Here is a 14,396-nt window from a genome sequence, read left to right as displayed (position 1 = left end):
CTCTCTCTCTCTCTCTCTCTCTCTCTCTCTCTCTCTCTCTCTCTCTCTCTCTCTCTCTGGATTCCCGTCCCGACCACTCTTGCGGTTTTTTCTGTCCTATTTTCTCTTTTTCTTTTTTTTATTTTTCATGCCTCCGCCGGTTCTCGCCGATGGTTAACAAAATAATCCGTCCGTTCGGTTTTTCATTCGTCCCTTCGATAATCGCTTCTGGTTTGCCCCCGGGTGATTTTTGCCGGGAGCAATCCGTTTCCTTCCCCATCTGTCACGTCGCTACGCGAACTCGATAATGGAAACGAAGATCCGTGGCATATCGCCGCGATTCGGGTGCGCACGGGCGAGGGAGATGGATTCGCAAGGGGAATTCCGACACGCTCGGATTCCGGCCGAATTATTGAAGAGGGACGCTAAGGGTTGTTCCCGTTCTCGGCTTTGGGTCGAAGAATCATATCGGGCGAGCGTGTTATCGGACGAAGAAGGAGAGCTAATCGTTTATGCATTGCCCGGCCGAAATTACGGCGTGATACTTCAATCGCGGATCCTGAAGTTCGATTCCGCGAGCGGAAAATCGCAATATCCGATGAAACATCGTGCTTTCAGTATATCCGCAAATTATTCGAGTCCGCGCTTTTAATATCCCGAGACTCGAAGTTATCCTTAAAATTCGAAATATCCTGGAAATATCGGCTTTGGAAACCAAGAATCATATCGGCGGAGTGTAGTATTGAAGAAGGGGAGCTAATTGTTTATGTATTGCATTGCCTACCCGAGATTACAGTATGATACTTCAATCACGAATTCTGGAGTTTGATTAGAGTTTGATAAGCGGTGAATCATAATATTCGCTAGAACATCGTACTATCCGTAAATTATCGAAACACGTATTTTAAATATCCTAATAAATATCCTGAAATATCGAAATATTTTCAAGATATCTAAATATTCATAAAATATCGGAATATCCCCAAAATATTGAGAAATATCCTCAAAATATAGAAATATTCTCAAATATTCGTTAGAACATTGCACCTTCACTATTCGTAAATTATTGGAACGTGCACTTTTAATATCTTTAAATCTGAAATATTCTGAAAATATCAAAATATGCTCAACATATAGTCAGTATCAACTTAATAGATCATTCGGTTATCAACATTTTTCAAATTCGTCGTCCATTCCAGCATCCCCTTTAGCAGTATAGGACTACCTATATTTCTCGTTGGGAATCAATGTGATTTACAGCATGCATTATGATATCGTAAGATCACTCAATGTATGAGTGTTGTAATTCAGCAACTCACATCGGAATCCGCCGACGAATCCATCGATGAAACATCCCGCCGCTACATTCCGAGTCATCCTGCGAACATCTTGCGTCGCATTCCGAGGCTCAGCCTTCGTCCTGCGTTGTTTGCCTTTACACTTTATTGCACACGACGCGATTAATGTTCACGTTTCAGCGGCGTTTTCGACGAATTAACAACGGCGATATCGGTAAAGAGTTCTCATTTATCTCGCGATGGAATCTATTACTTATAAATTACTTCGATTCGCTGGTCGTGAAAAATCCACTAACGCGATACGCGATGAGCGGCGTGAAATCTCACGCACGATGACTCCGCGATACTCAGCGACGATCCGCGACACTTCTCTTCTTCTAGCATGTTCTCGTGAGCTCAATTTGTTTGTAAAAGGAATGAATCGCGTAAACATCGACATGAAATTTTTAAATTAAAAATTGCGAAGATCACGAAATAAACGCGTCCGCGGAAGAAAGTAACCCGAAATCGTCGTAGCGGATTGTTCCGTGATGCTTGAGCGGAGCTCATCTCCGCGATACCTTCCACCGAATTTAATTCGGCGGGGTGCGCATCTGTTGCGAAACGCAACTTAAATGCGCGCATGGGAAATCTGGGAAACTGATGCCCGCGATCGCTCTAACGCAGCATCATCTAACAACGCGAGCGGTGCGAAATCTCTCACGCAAGACAACTTTGTCACGCGAAGATTACCTCGCGACAGTTTCACTTCCGCAACACTTCCACGAATTTAATTTGTGAAAAAAATAATAATAATAACGATATGAATAAAGTCGTGACACGTAAGTAACCAAAACTGTAACTGAAAATCGCGCGATAAACTTTTCCCCCACGGAAAAACTGATCGTTATGCACGCAAAATCGTTACAGCGGATTGTATTGTAATATTTCGTGGTGAATTTAATTGATATGCGTATATCTGTTTGTAATCGCAAATTCGGTATGTGGAAAATATAGGAAACTAATACTCGCCGTCGCGAAATCTAATAACGCGAGTGAAATAATCACGAATTTCACATACGAAGGGAAGGAAGGGGCGCAATTTTGATGCGCATTGTACATCGTTCGAAACGATTAGAGTCGCATGAGTGGCGATCACGAATGAATGGTTCTGTTAATAATTTGAATTGCACAATTTGAAAATGCAATTTGAAAATCAAATTCAAGAATAAATATAACTAAAGTATATCATTTTCACAAATTATATATATATATATATATATATATATATATATATATATATATAGATTTGATATTATAATTTGATATATATATATATATATATAGATTTGTGAAAAATTATAATGTTAAATATTGAATAAACCATACTTAATATTTAAAATATTTATTATAGACAGTAGAGGGAGACTAAATAGTTCCAAAAGTATATATGTTGCTTTTTTCTTAGTATTTATCTTGAGAGGAACAGTGAATGTACGAAATCACGAAATGGTCATCTTAGAGCATAGACACTGTTTCCTGAGTTCCATTTCATGAGATCGGAGTAATATTACAGTCAAAAAGTAGAGAAGAATGGTTCAGCAATAGCAAAGTAAATTTTCCCTACGTTAATTCTTATTGACTCGAGTCTTTTTGCATCCAAAAGCCTTTAATAATTATTGAACCTTCAATTGTTTCGAGCAATGTGTCGACAGGACACACACACGAAAAGTCTACAAAGCAAAGTAAATCGATCCCAACGAGAAATTCTACAAACACTTATATAAACCCACCACCTAAAGTCTCTCTCATATTTCTTACTCACCGAGCACCTGCAGCTCGAAGTCGGCCACATTCCGCTACCCCGGATCTAGAACAGAAAATATCATTTCGCCGATTAGATTTACGGACTTGACGTAACGAACGAGTGCGCGTAGAGATACACGGGTGGATTAACCGTTCGCGGTCGTAATTCGAGTCGTTCCGACGGCTCGCTATCTCGGCTTTCGAGCGCGAACGCTTAAACAGAGAAGTGCAGCAGGCACATGGACCTACCTTCGAGCCGATCCCGCTCTGCCCGAACCGGATCCTCCGGTACTGCATCTGCATCCGCCGGAACTGCGTCCTCCGCGCCTGCATCTATCCTGCGGTTGCTCGGCCAAATCTGAAACAGAAAAAGAACAGTCTTTCTAATTAGTAATACGTAAAGGTCATTCGCGATGTAAAAAGAATATAGCTCCTTCTCTTCAATGTAAATTCTTTTCAATTTTATTATGCACTGAGAGAAATTATCCGATAAAAAATTAACAGACGGATATTTCCGATCAAAATAGCAATGAATTTTTATATCCGATCAGGATATCCAATTAATCTTAATCGGATATTTCCTATCATAACGGCATTCTATCGAATCAAAAAATTATAAACCGATATTTCTCATCGAATGTTTCCTGATCGGATACAAAAATTTATCGGTATTTTGATTAAAAATATCCGTTTGTTAATTTTTCTTCGTGTAATTTCTTTCAGTGTGTTTCTAATAGTGCAGAAATAGAGGCTGTCAGTAAGATGCATTTTGCTCAAAAACAGCAAATTTCACTGAGAACATGGCAAATCTTTTTGCAATGCATTTCGGTTCCTAGGTTGCATTCCAAAACGTTCTTTTTTAGGAAAATTTTACTCGATACTCTATAATATATGTAACATGAACTATAGAGTATTGAGTAAAATTTTCCTCAAAAAAATTTTGAAATGCAACTCTAAAGTATAAATATTACTCGGTGACGAGATTTTATAGTAATTTTTACTATAAAATTTTCTCCGTGTTGACGAATTGAGGATAAATGTGAAGAGTCGAGGCTTTTTTGGTTTTTGGAGTCTCCAGAATCATAGGACAAGAAATGTTCGCCTCATCATCGTCTCATAATCGTTTAATATCGAGTCTAGAGAGAACTCCGGGCTATTTCAACCATTTAAACGGCTATTACGCGACACTAAGAGAAGTGCCGGAATTTCTCGGAGTTCTCCGGCGATACGTGAAAATTTCTATCGACACCCTCCTTTTGAGAGAAAGATAGAGAGAAAGCAAAGGAGGGGAAAGACGTGAAACACCTTCGAGAGTAATATTTTACACGATCTCTTACAGCAGGTCGGCGTACGGCACTCCGCTGTCGACCAGACCGGCGACGGTCGAAGAGACTTCAGCATCGTTGCCCCTCAGCGGCATGCAGAAGGAACTTCACACGATTCTCAAGGAATTGCAGTTCATCACGAACCGCATGAAAAAGGCGGACGAGGACGACGAGGTCATTAGCGACTGGAAGTTCGCCGCCATGGTAGTCGACAGGTTGGATGTTTTAAATCTTTTATATAGTTTGACCCGCGGAAGATCACAGACAAAGAGAGAGAATAACTAGCTCTCTCGCTAGGGAGACTCTTTATCGCACAGGGCGAAACTCGTCCGGCATTTATATATGCGCGCCCGGCTCGGCATATCTCGCCAGATAAATAAATTGCGAACGATTGCATAATGGATTCGCTTGCAACGAGAGTTAATTCTAGCCGAATATGCATCGTGCAACTATGTCAATTGGCATTCATTTACTCGGCGATCGCTAATATTAAAGATGTATACTTGAATTTACGTGTCGATCAACTTCATTTGCGTGAAATAATCTCGTTCGACGAGAGAAATCGACTACTTGAAATTAATTAGCCGAATAATTCTGACAATTCTAACAAGTAAACTTACCTAAAAGTTACACTCCGGTTTCTTTCTAATTTGGCGCAAATGTAGAAGTATAAAAAATATTCAGGTCATATTGTTGCATTTTGACCTACTTTGAGTTTCAAGGGCGGTTTACAGCTTTTTAATATTCGCACTTTCATCATTAACATGTGCAACAAAAATACATAAAAAATAAAATTGAATACAATTTTTGCGTTTTTGGTTTGCTGATTATAAATATGAAGCCAAATGTGTAAAACTATTTGTATGAATAATAAAATGTTTAAAACGGCTAAAAAGCCATTTAACGGTTAAAAACGGTTAAAAAGTTAAAAAAAAATTATTTATACAAATAATTTCTCGGTTTGGCTGAGATTTGAACCATTTTTTGACTAATTTAGCAATAATTTGAAATATTTCAGGTGGAATCTCGATTAAAAAATTTAGGATGGTTCGTGTCTCAGTTATGCCGATTTTGTTAAATCATTTAACTATATCTTGTATTCAATTTTATTTCTCGTGCATTTTTACTTGTTGATGATAAGAGTAAGAACATTAAAAAGCTATAAATTGGCCGTGAAGCTCAAAGTGGGCCAAAATGAAAAAATATGATCTGAATATTTTTTGTACTTCTACATTTGTGCCAAATTAGAAAGAAACCGGAGCGTACTTTTTGGGTAGGTTTACTTGTAAATTAATATACTCAACAATCCCGAGTATGTCTGCTCTCGGGTACGTCGACCTCTGACTCTGAAAAGGAAAATATTATAATATATTCAACAAAAAGACTCTAATTGCAAAGTGTTATTTTTTGTAATTCCACGTTCTAAGCAACAACTTTTACCAAAAGAATATTCCTCTTCTAATAAAGAATATTAATCTACTGGACATCTACTGGATATTATTCTATCTTTTTTTCTCCTTAATTAAGAGGAAACTACTTACTTGAAACAGAATGTCTTCTTACTACAAAAAACTTCTATTAAGAATAATATTTGTACTGTAGACAAAACTTCTCTAACTTTAAGAATATTGTGCTTAGAATATTTTCCTCCTGGAGCCGTATATAAGAGAACTTTGCTAAGGATAAAATTAATTTTTTTTTTTTGGTGCACCAACAGTGTTGAGCAATATTCCATTAAAATAGTCTTTGACTAAAGTAATTAACAAATTAATAATCAAAAGTAATGAACCATCATATACGTAATCACGAGTAATTTAATCGATTGACCTCATTGATTATTTATTAATCAGTGTATAATCACATTAAAGTTTAATTAATAATTAATTTCATCAATCGGTGAAATTGTTTGTGATTTTATGTATAACGTTTGATCAATTTTCATTATTAGTTAGTAGAATATTTTGGCCAAAAAAATTGTATTTGACATCATTGCTCAACGCTGCTTACCGAGTACCTATATGTATGCCCTATCTACATTACTTAATTTCTCAACCTTTCTCCCCTCTTCTTCACCCGTCCTGAGAAAATCCGAACTCGTACAACTAATGCTCGTATTTTTTTCCCCTGCGAAATCAAGGGTTTGCCTGTTCGTCTTCACGATATTCACGCTTTTGGCTACGGTGGTGATACTACTTCGTGCGCCACACATAATCGTCCAGTAATAGACTGCCCCGGTCGAGCCACCGAAAAAATGCACAAAAGATGCCAGGGATAGCGCCTCCTGGAATTTGGTGAGTTACTCGAACGACCCGTCTTTCGCCATACAATGATGCCCTGTCCCTGTCCCTGTGTGACCGCGCCGAAAATATATCGTCGCTTTTCCCGCTTACGGGAGCCGGAGATTCGCTGAATCGCGCGCGATTAGCCGTGCGCATTCGCGAAATCAACATTCGAAATCGCCATGTAAATTCGCGGACCGGTCCACGGAGTCTGCGATCATTACGCGCGAATGACGCGCAGACCAGACAACCATAACCAAGTTAATAGCGCATGGAAATGTCAACAAACACCGTGTAACAAGTTTGGCTCGCTGGAGCTTCGCCGCGTTGTACAATCGCGCCGAACGCGAACGTCCCTCATTCTCTGCTATCACCGTCGCGTTAATTGCCGATCGTCTATCTACAGAACGGACTCTCGCGTTATTATTTACGTATTAAACCGGACGCACGATCGCTCGATTACTCGATTTCAAGTAATCGGACACTCGTTCATTATCGAAAATTGACTTCGCGCGGCGCAATAATTACAAATTAAGTCGGATTAGCGAGCAAACGATGTTTATCGTGCGTTTACAACAATCCTTGTAGAAAAGAAGTGTAACACAGCGAGCCTCGCGCTCGAGTCAACCGATATTAATTATCTTTCGCAACTCTTCGCGAGATCATACGTTCTGCTAACAAGGGTCATAAATTAATGTAATTGCCGTATTTGTAGCGAAAACAAACGCTCTGTGCAAACGCGAAACTCTCAAGATTCCAATAGCACGGGGCGGAGATAAAATATCTCTGTCTTTGGAACGAATGAAAAATCCGAAATGAAAAATCCTACCTAAAAGGACACTCTCTAAATTTCTTGGAACAAAATTTCACTCCAAACCAGTGAAAAGTGATAGCACGCGGCAAGAAGATTAGCCATTTTAACCGAATATTAGCTGCACATAAACACACACATAGAAGCTAAAAATATGTAGATGTGGCAGCTAAGACATGTCATCGAAACAGACACAGTTAATATACTAAATTTATTGAGTATTTGATCTTCGATATTATGGCAAAAAATACTTGCTATTAGATGGGAAATTCTCTAACTATTATTACGCTGTTCTTTGAAACTGTACTTCTGCATACATTTCCACAAGGCTAATGAAAAAAAGAATATATATAATTATAAGGAGATTATAAAGATACAAAACTTATTATTTTACATGTTCATTAATTATACAGAGTATCTCATAGCAAATGCATTTTACTTCCAAGAAATTTAAAGAGCGAAGAATGCTCGCGTAAGGTGATCAATTGAAATTCTGCGCGTTCAACGAAACTCTGCTTCCCGAAAGCGACCCCCAGCGACCACCAGTCAGACATGCCGCGTTATACTCGCGCTTGCTTCCCTCTTCTTCGCAGGAACGATGTCCAATGCGATTCGAGGAGGCAGCTACGGAGCGCGTCGAAGTGACGGGAAAGCGCGGAAAGACAGACGGACTCGTTTAGCCCCCCTTTCGCGCCCTTCCGCGCGCGACTCAGCCCCGGGAGACACGCGGGGGCGTTCTCGGGTTCTCGGATCACTCGCTTACACGCTGGGAACCGCCGTCGGGCTGCGCGCCCCAGGTTCTTTCGCGACGTGCTGCTTTTCACAGTTAGGCGATCAACAAGGCGAGTAGGAGCGAGACCCCCGAGACGACGTTCACGAAGGGGAAACCGACGGGGAGGATGAACTTCCGGCGGCGGCGGCGGCGGCGGCGGCGACGGCGGCAAACGCGCGTCTCGTCTTTCTGGCCCGGAGAAAACGCTCCCCCGGATTCGAGAGGACGAGACGAGAGAAGGGAACAAGGAGATCCGATCGCCGACGTCACGCTCCGTTGCGACTGCGTTCTTTCGTTAAAGTGACTTAATTACGTTTCTAGTGCGGTAACCGGGTCGTAGGTCGACGCGCGACGCGAACTGGACGGAGATTTAGAGGGTGCCTGCCTCTAGATCGTAAACGAAGGTAGGTGTGGGTGGCGAGGACACGTTGCCGAGAGAGAGAGAGAGTGTGTCCGTCGCGTGTCCGCGGATCGCTCGATCTTCCGGATCGGTTCCGCTCGCGTTCCACAACGACCACCGTGGAGCTTCCGTCGCGAGACGACGCGATCGTCCGTTCGACTTGGTCCCCGGCGGTCGAGTCAGAACACGAGCGATACTATCAGCACGTCTCGACGATCGATACGACCTCGCGGCTTAGCACGCACGATGAGATGGAGAAGGCGACGGGTCCGAGATGGCGTATTACGAGGAGCGAGATCGCGCAGTCCTCGGAAGAGCGTTGTTGCGGCCTTTCGATAATAGTAACAATAACGATAATATTTCTTATAATAATGAGAATAATAATTAACGGTAATTACTGTTAGTCGCTTTGCGCGCTGGCGCGCGCGAGCGCGAGCACGCGCGTTACGACCGAGTCGTAACGCAAACGCCGCGATCTGTTGAGGGTCTCTCGTGGGGAGCCGAGACGGACTTTAAAATAACTGCCAAATAGAAAAACTCGAGTCAGGGGTGTTCAATCTTCTTCTCAAAACTGTGTGGGAAAGTCTAGTGCGGCCTGGACGATCGACAGGGTGGGAAAAAAAAAACGCGCACACACGCGGCGCCGTGACCAATGGACGAGGGGGCCCCAGGGGGTGGGGCTCCTCTCTCTCTCTTCGCTTCTACCGAGGCGCGGGGGTGACGCGTCACCGTCGTCGCCTCGACCGCAGGGGGACGATATTCGTCGCCCGCGATCCGCGGCCGAGCCGCGCGCGCGATTCAGCCGCGTTCCTCCGCAAGGCGAGAGCCGCGCGTGGTAAACGGACGAGCACCGTCGACGATCGCGCGATCGACCCTCCTCGCTCGATATATTTTTCCACGTACTCCCGTTTAGAAAACTCCCCCTATCTCGCACTCGCGAAGCTCACGTTACCGCAGATGAGAGCGATCCCCGCCCCTGTGCACCCTCGCGAAACCCGACGGATATTTTCACACTTCCGCGTGTTGTGCACCATGTGTCGCACCATATACACTAACCTACACACACACACATATACACACGCTCATACATACGCCGCGTGTCGAATGCTATATATATATATATATATACTACGTGGTCGCGCACGCGGGATGCATACAAGCGCAAGAGAGAGAGAGAGAGAGAGAGAGAGAGAGAGAGAGAGAGAGAAAGAGAGAGAGATTGAAAGAGAAAGATCCGACGCGTTGCTTATTCAGTCGGTCGGTGGTAGAGGGTCGATCGATTGATCGATTGACCAGCCGGATCGTACGAGGCGCAGGCAGCGAAAATGAAAAGCGAGCGAGCGAGCGCGAGAACAAATTACGAAGGTGAGCATGCGACGAAAGCGAACGAATCGCGGACAAAACTGCCAAGTTGGACCACCCCTGCTTTCCGTACAGTCTCTCGCGCGTACTCGAGTCCTCGAGGACCTCGGTAAATCCGTCGTGGATCGTGATCGAGCGCTGCGCAAGAGCGATCGACATGAGAGCCAATACCGACGACCATTTCGTCTCGGTGGATCGCGTAATATCGTTGCTCGACTTCGCGTTGTCGAGACCCTTCGACGACCGTGAACCTGAAGGCTCGTCCGACGAAGTCGCTGCCTCCCCTGCTGTTTTTCGCCATTTTGGCTCTATTTCCGCTCCGCTTTAAATTTCCCGCCCGATATACAGATCCCGCGCATATGACTGGTCGGAGCGAAAACGACACGATACTGCGCGCGCTGTGTTAGTTAGTTAGTTAGCTAGCAATTAATCAATCTCACGAACATGCGTTTCCGAGCCCCTGGAAACGCGCGCGCGGAATTCCCCAACGCGCAGTGTCACGACATCGGTAAACAGAGAAAACACGGTTTGTACCGCTGTACAATATTCCACCAGGTCTGACAATTCGGTCCGCGGCAAGTTTTCGCGCGTATGAGACAGAGAGAGAGAGAGAGAGAGAGAGAAGGAGGAGAAAGAGAGGAGTTAGAGATTCTCTCGATCAAGTCTTCGAAACTCGTCAAGTGGTTCTCGACGCGACGACTGTGTGCACCGGATGCGAACTGCCGCATAGAATTCCACCTCCGCGCAAAGTGCCTCGCTCAGATTTCAAACACAAGAGTCCCGAGCGTTCCCTTCAATAGAACCGCGAAAGTAAAGGCGCTTGCTCGGCCGACGATGCTTAGACCGCGCGCCCTGACGTGTTGTTGTTTAATCGCGCCCGAAGCGTGTCAGCGAAATTGCGTGTACCCGACAAAAGAGCTCTAATAATTTTTCCCCACATATCCGGGCTTTCATCTAGAATATTACATCTGATAAATTGCTCACGAAGATCGGACAATTCGCAAGATAGCTTCAATTACGCTCAGACACGAGGCTCAGTTGAAATGTTTGCTCAGTTGTAATAACAGCGCTTTCACACACATTGCATTAGCATAATTGTATAATATCTGAGTCAGCGGATAGCGTTTACTCCCCTTGTGAGAGAAAGAGAGAATGAGAGCACCTGTGAGACCGAACGAGAGGGGTATCGTAGAGGGAGCTCACGAAATTAATATATCGACTGATCGCGTCGATTTCACGTTTTAAGCTGCGAACGAATCACTAAATCAATTTACCACAACGTACACCTGACAATTGCCCTCTGAATCGGCAAAAAACGACAGACGCGTGCCCAAAAGATTGGTTTTCGTTTCATGTCTCTACGTGAATTCACTCACGAGTTGTAGCTCTTTAAAGTTTCGGCACGCTCGGTATCGTCGAACCGCTAGCACGTAAGTCACGGCGCTTTAAAGTCGCACTGCGCACGCGTCAGCGAGATCGACGACCGCGTGGTCGACAGCTGTCATAGCGTGGAATCCGTTTGGGGCTGCAAACGCTTTGGAGCGTGCGAAGAAAAACTGGTCCACAGGGCGCTTCGGAGCATTTGCAGCGTCAAATGGATCCTACCCGTAGCCGGAAATCGGAACGCGTTCCAGCGCGTGACGCGTTATGCAAGGCAGCTGGAGCACATAGTTTCCTCCACCAGCTGATTATTCGACCACACGGTTGAAGCATGAAGAAAAATTCACTGCAAGTGAATTCACTAATTATTTAATATTTTTACGTTATATTCCTCAATATCCTCTATACCTCTTTTTATATTTCAATTAATCTATCTGTATTTAATCTATTTTTAATTTCTATAAGTAATCGTAACGTTGTCAACCATATAAACTACTCAAGTGTAGATATAGCATATGTGCAATATAAACGGATATTGAGTAATTAACGTGGATAAATAATGCGATTGAGAGATAAACAACGTAACTTTCTGTTCTCATGACCTTTTCGTCATTATTCATCTAATTAACGTTTGAAATTTTAATAGGATCTGAGCATTTAAGAGCTGAAAAGGAAGTATCGTGATAACAAAGTTCTACAAACAGCAATAACAAGTTCAAGATGAATCGCGTGCTAGCGGGTATCATCAGAGAAATCGATTTCAGTTTTGCAAGACAATAGGTATCCGTATTTACAAAATAACTTTTTTCATCGAAAGCATAATTAATTACAGATTCGTATACACGAGTCATTACTCGACTATTTGATCAAGTTTTCTGTTATATGAATCGTTATCTGTCATATAACAATTGTAGATACAGGTTGCAGATTTGTGTGAGATTACAATGATTTATTAAATGAGATAACCTAAATTCGGATCTCTTTGTTCTGAATAAATTCGCCAAACACCCGATACAAACGGGAATTTCCTGTGTAATAAATGATTTTACATACCTGAAAATTCATGGTGTATCGCTGCTCTCGTTCCGACGTCTTGCTTCTCGATCCAACACCCCGGCAGTTCCATCGTGGCACTGACATTGATACTCGCGTAGGTACGATTCGATCAAAAATACACGTGTTAGATAACGCACTACCGACGAAGGTCCCGTTAAATATTTCAGAATACCCGACGAGATACTTTTATCACCCGAGAGGAATGAAAAATAAAGGACCGATGTACGTGTCGCTCGCTGGTTCGAGACATAATAAACACGGAGAAGCACGCAACGCGCGAGAAAGTGTTTAACCGCCTTAACGATCCGGGATGTTTTGATTGTTTTTATGATCGCTCGGCAGTGACAAACGACGATTGTTGTGTCGACGACTAACGGTAGAGTATGAGTTTACTCATTTTGTCCTATTGTTTTGATATTCTCGCGCGTCTCACACTTCTCTCGAGTGTTACGTCTTACTCAAGATAGATCTCTCGAAATACTCAATCGAACTTTCAGCACGTCAATTAACACGTCTTTCTTCGATAAAATTGTATTTGCACGAGTGTTAATACTGTCAGATAGTATCCGGAATGCCACGATAGCGCCGTCAAGAGCAAAATACTAGATCGGAAAGCTAACACACAGAAAAATATTATTTTACCAAGAAAAATGATATGCGTTCGTTTTCGTTTATTCGACTAATGATTATCTTCAACAAAGAATAGTTTCCTGACAACGGTCTTAATATGTTCATTATGAATTTTAGGAAAGAAAAATCTATTCTCTTTACAAGAATATGATGAAATCGGAGAAAAAGTTGCTTCGACTCTATGGAGTAGTAGTGAGCAAGCCAAATTTTTCTTTCAACTTGATGCTCTTGATTGTAAAATGCTGAACTCATTAAGATTCAAAATGTACTTGTAATAAATCTGATAATTATGATGAACCTGTGATAGATTTGCAGATATACAAACTTGAAATACTTGGAACAAATAATATTTACTTGCGTGTAGTATGTATTTTTCTGACGTAAAATGCACGGAAAAAAAGGTTTGGTTGAATTAACCAAATATCTGGTCGATTATGAACGATCCAGAAATTCCGATTAAAATTCCGAATTCTATTTAAGTTAACAAGATGTTTAGTTGACTTAAACAGAATTCGGGTTACTTCAATCGGAATTTCTGAATTGTTCATATTCGACCAGATATTTGGTTAATTCAACCAAACCTTTTTTTCCGTGTGGAGAACGCCGGAATACAAGCAACGATATATACGTCATGTATATTTCTTTAGATGTATAAATATAATATATATTTGGCATATGCATATTAAATACGTCGATAAGAAAATAAATAACTAAGAGATTATAAAGAAACAAAATTTGTCCCTTTATAAAGGAGTGTCGATGACGAACTCGGACGCAGAAGTCGATAACGCAGAGACGATCGTCACTGACCAATCACGCTACCTTTGTCGTATTTCTCGTATATATGTAAAGGTGTGTTTGTTTTATCATATTTAGCGGAAACTAACCACGCATATGTAGATAACCACACATATATAAATCCTTCTGCAAACTTTTCCGATATTCTTAAGCTTCTGAATTCAAATGTGAAGGCACAGCAATGTCCTTCAAAATTGTTCAGAACATCCACACTTTCGGTAAGCTACGGAATTTTTGGATTAGACAAATATCACGCTAACTGACAGCTTGAGATTTTTAAATTTTTAAAAATTTCTTTATCATTTTCGTCACATATTAAACAATGTTCTTATTTATTTTTGCACATACTTTCATTGCGCAAAAACAATTGAAATTCTATACAATTAATATGATGTAAGTTTTGCAGAAAAATGTCAATAGTCTGCCAATAAAGTTTTTAACATTCCTTTAACTACCTATAATTATATTTTTACCCACTAATTTTTATTAACTTATTTAATATTTACTTATAATTCTCTCTC

At 41.9% G+C, this 14,396-nt stretch overlaps 1 protein-coding gene across 6 annotated transcripts in view; it reads left to right on the top strand.

Moving 5' to 3' along the window:
- Positions 1-13,498, top strand: part of LOC116843446 (neuronal acetylcholine receptor subunit alpha-7) — a 359,573-nt gene extending 346,075 nt beyond the window's left edge. For all 6 annotated transcript variants that reach the window (XM_032813838.1, XM_032813834.1, XM_032813839.1 and 3 more), the window contains 3 exons: positions 4,402-4,602; positions 6,525-6,678; positions 8,071-13,498. In XM_032813838.1, coding sequence (XP_032669729.1) covers positions 4,402-4,602; positions 6,525-6,609 — 286 coding nt within the window. In that variant the 3' untranslated portion in view covers positions 6,610-6,678; positions 8,071-13,498. The remainder of the gene's footprint in view (positions 1-4,401; positions 4,603-6,524; positions 6,679-8,070) is intronic.
- Positions 13,499-14,396: the final 898 nt, after the last annotated feature.

Source organism: Odontomachus brunneus, unplaced genomic scaffold (assembly GCF_010583005.1).
Source record: "Odontomachus brunneus isolate Ranch 3 - 2012 unplaced genomic scaffold, Obru_v1 Obru_scaffold_033, whole genome shotgun sequence".
Lineage (NCBI taxonomy): Eukaryota > Metazoa > Arthropoda > Insecta > Hymenoptera > Formicidae > Odontomachus > Odontomachus brunneus.
The sequence above is the reverse complement of the archived record's forward strand: the minus strand, read 5'-3'. Positions and strand labels throughout refer to the sequence as shown.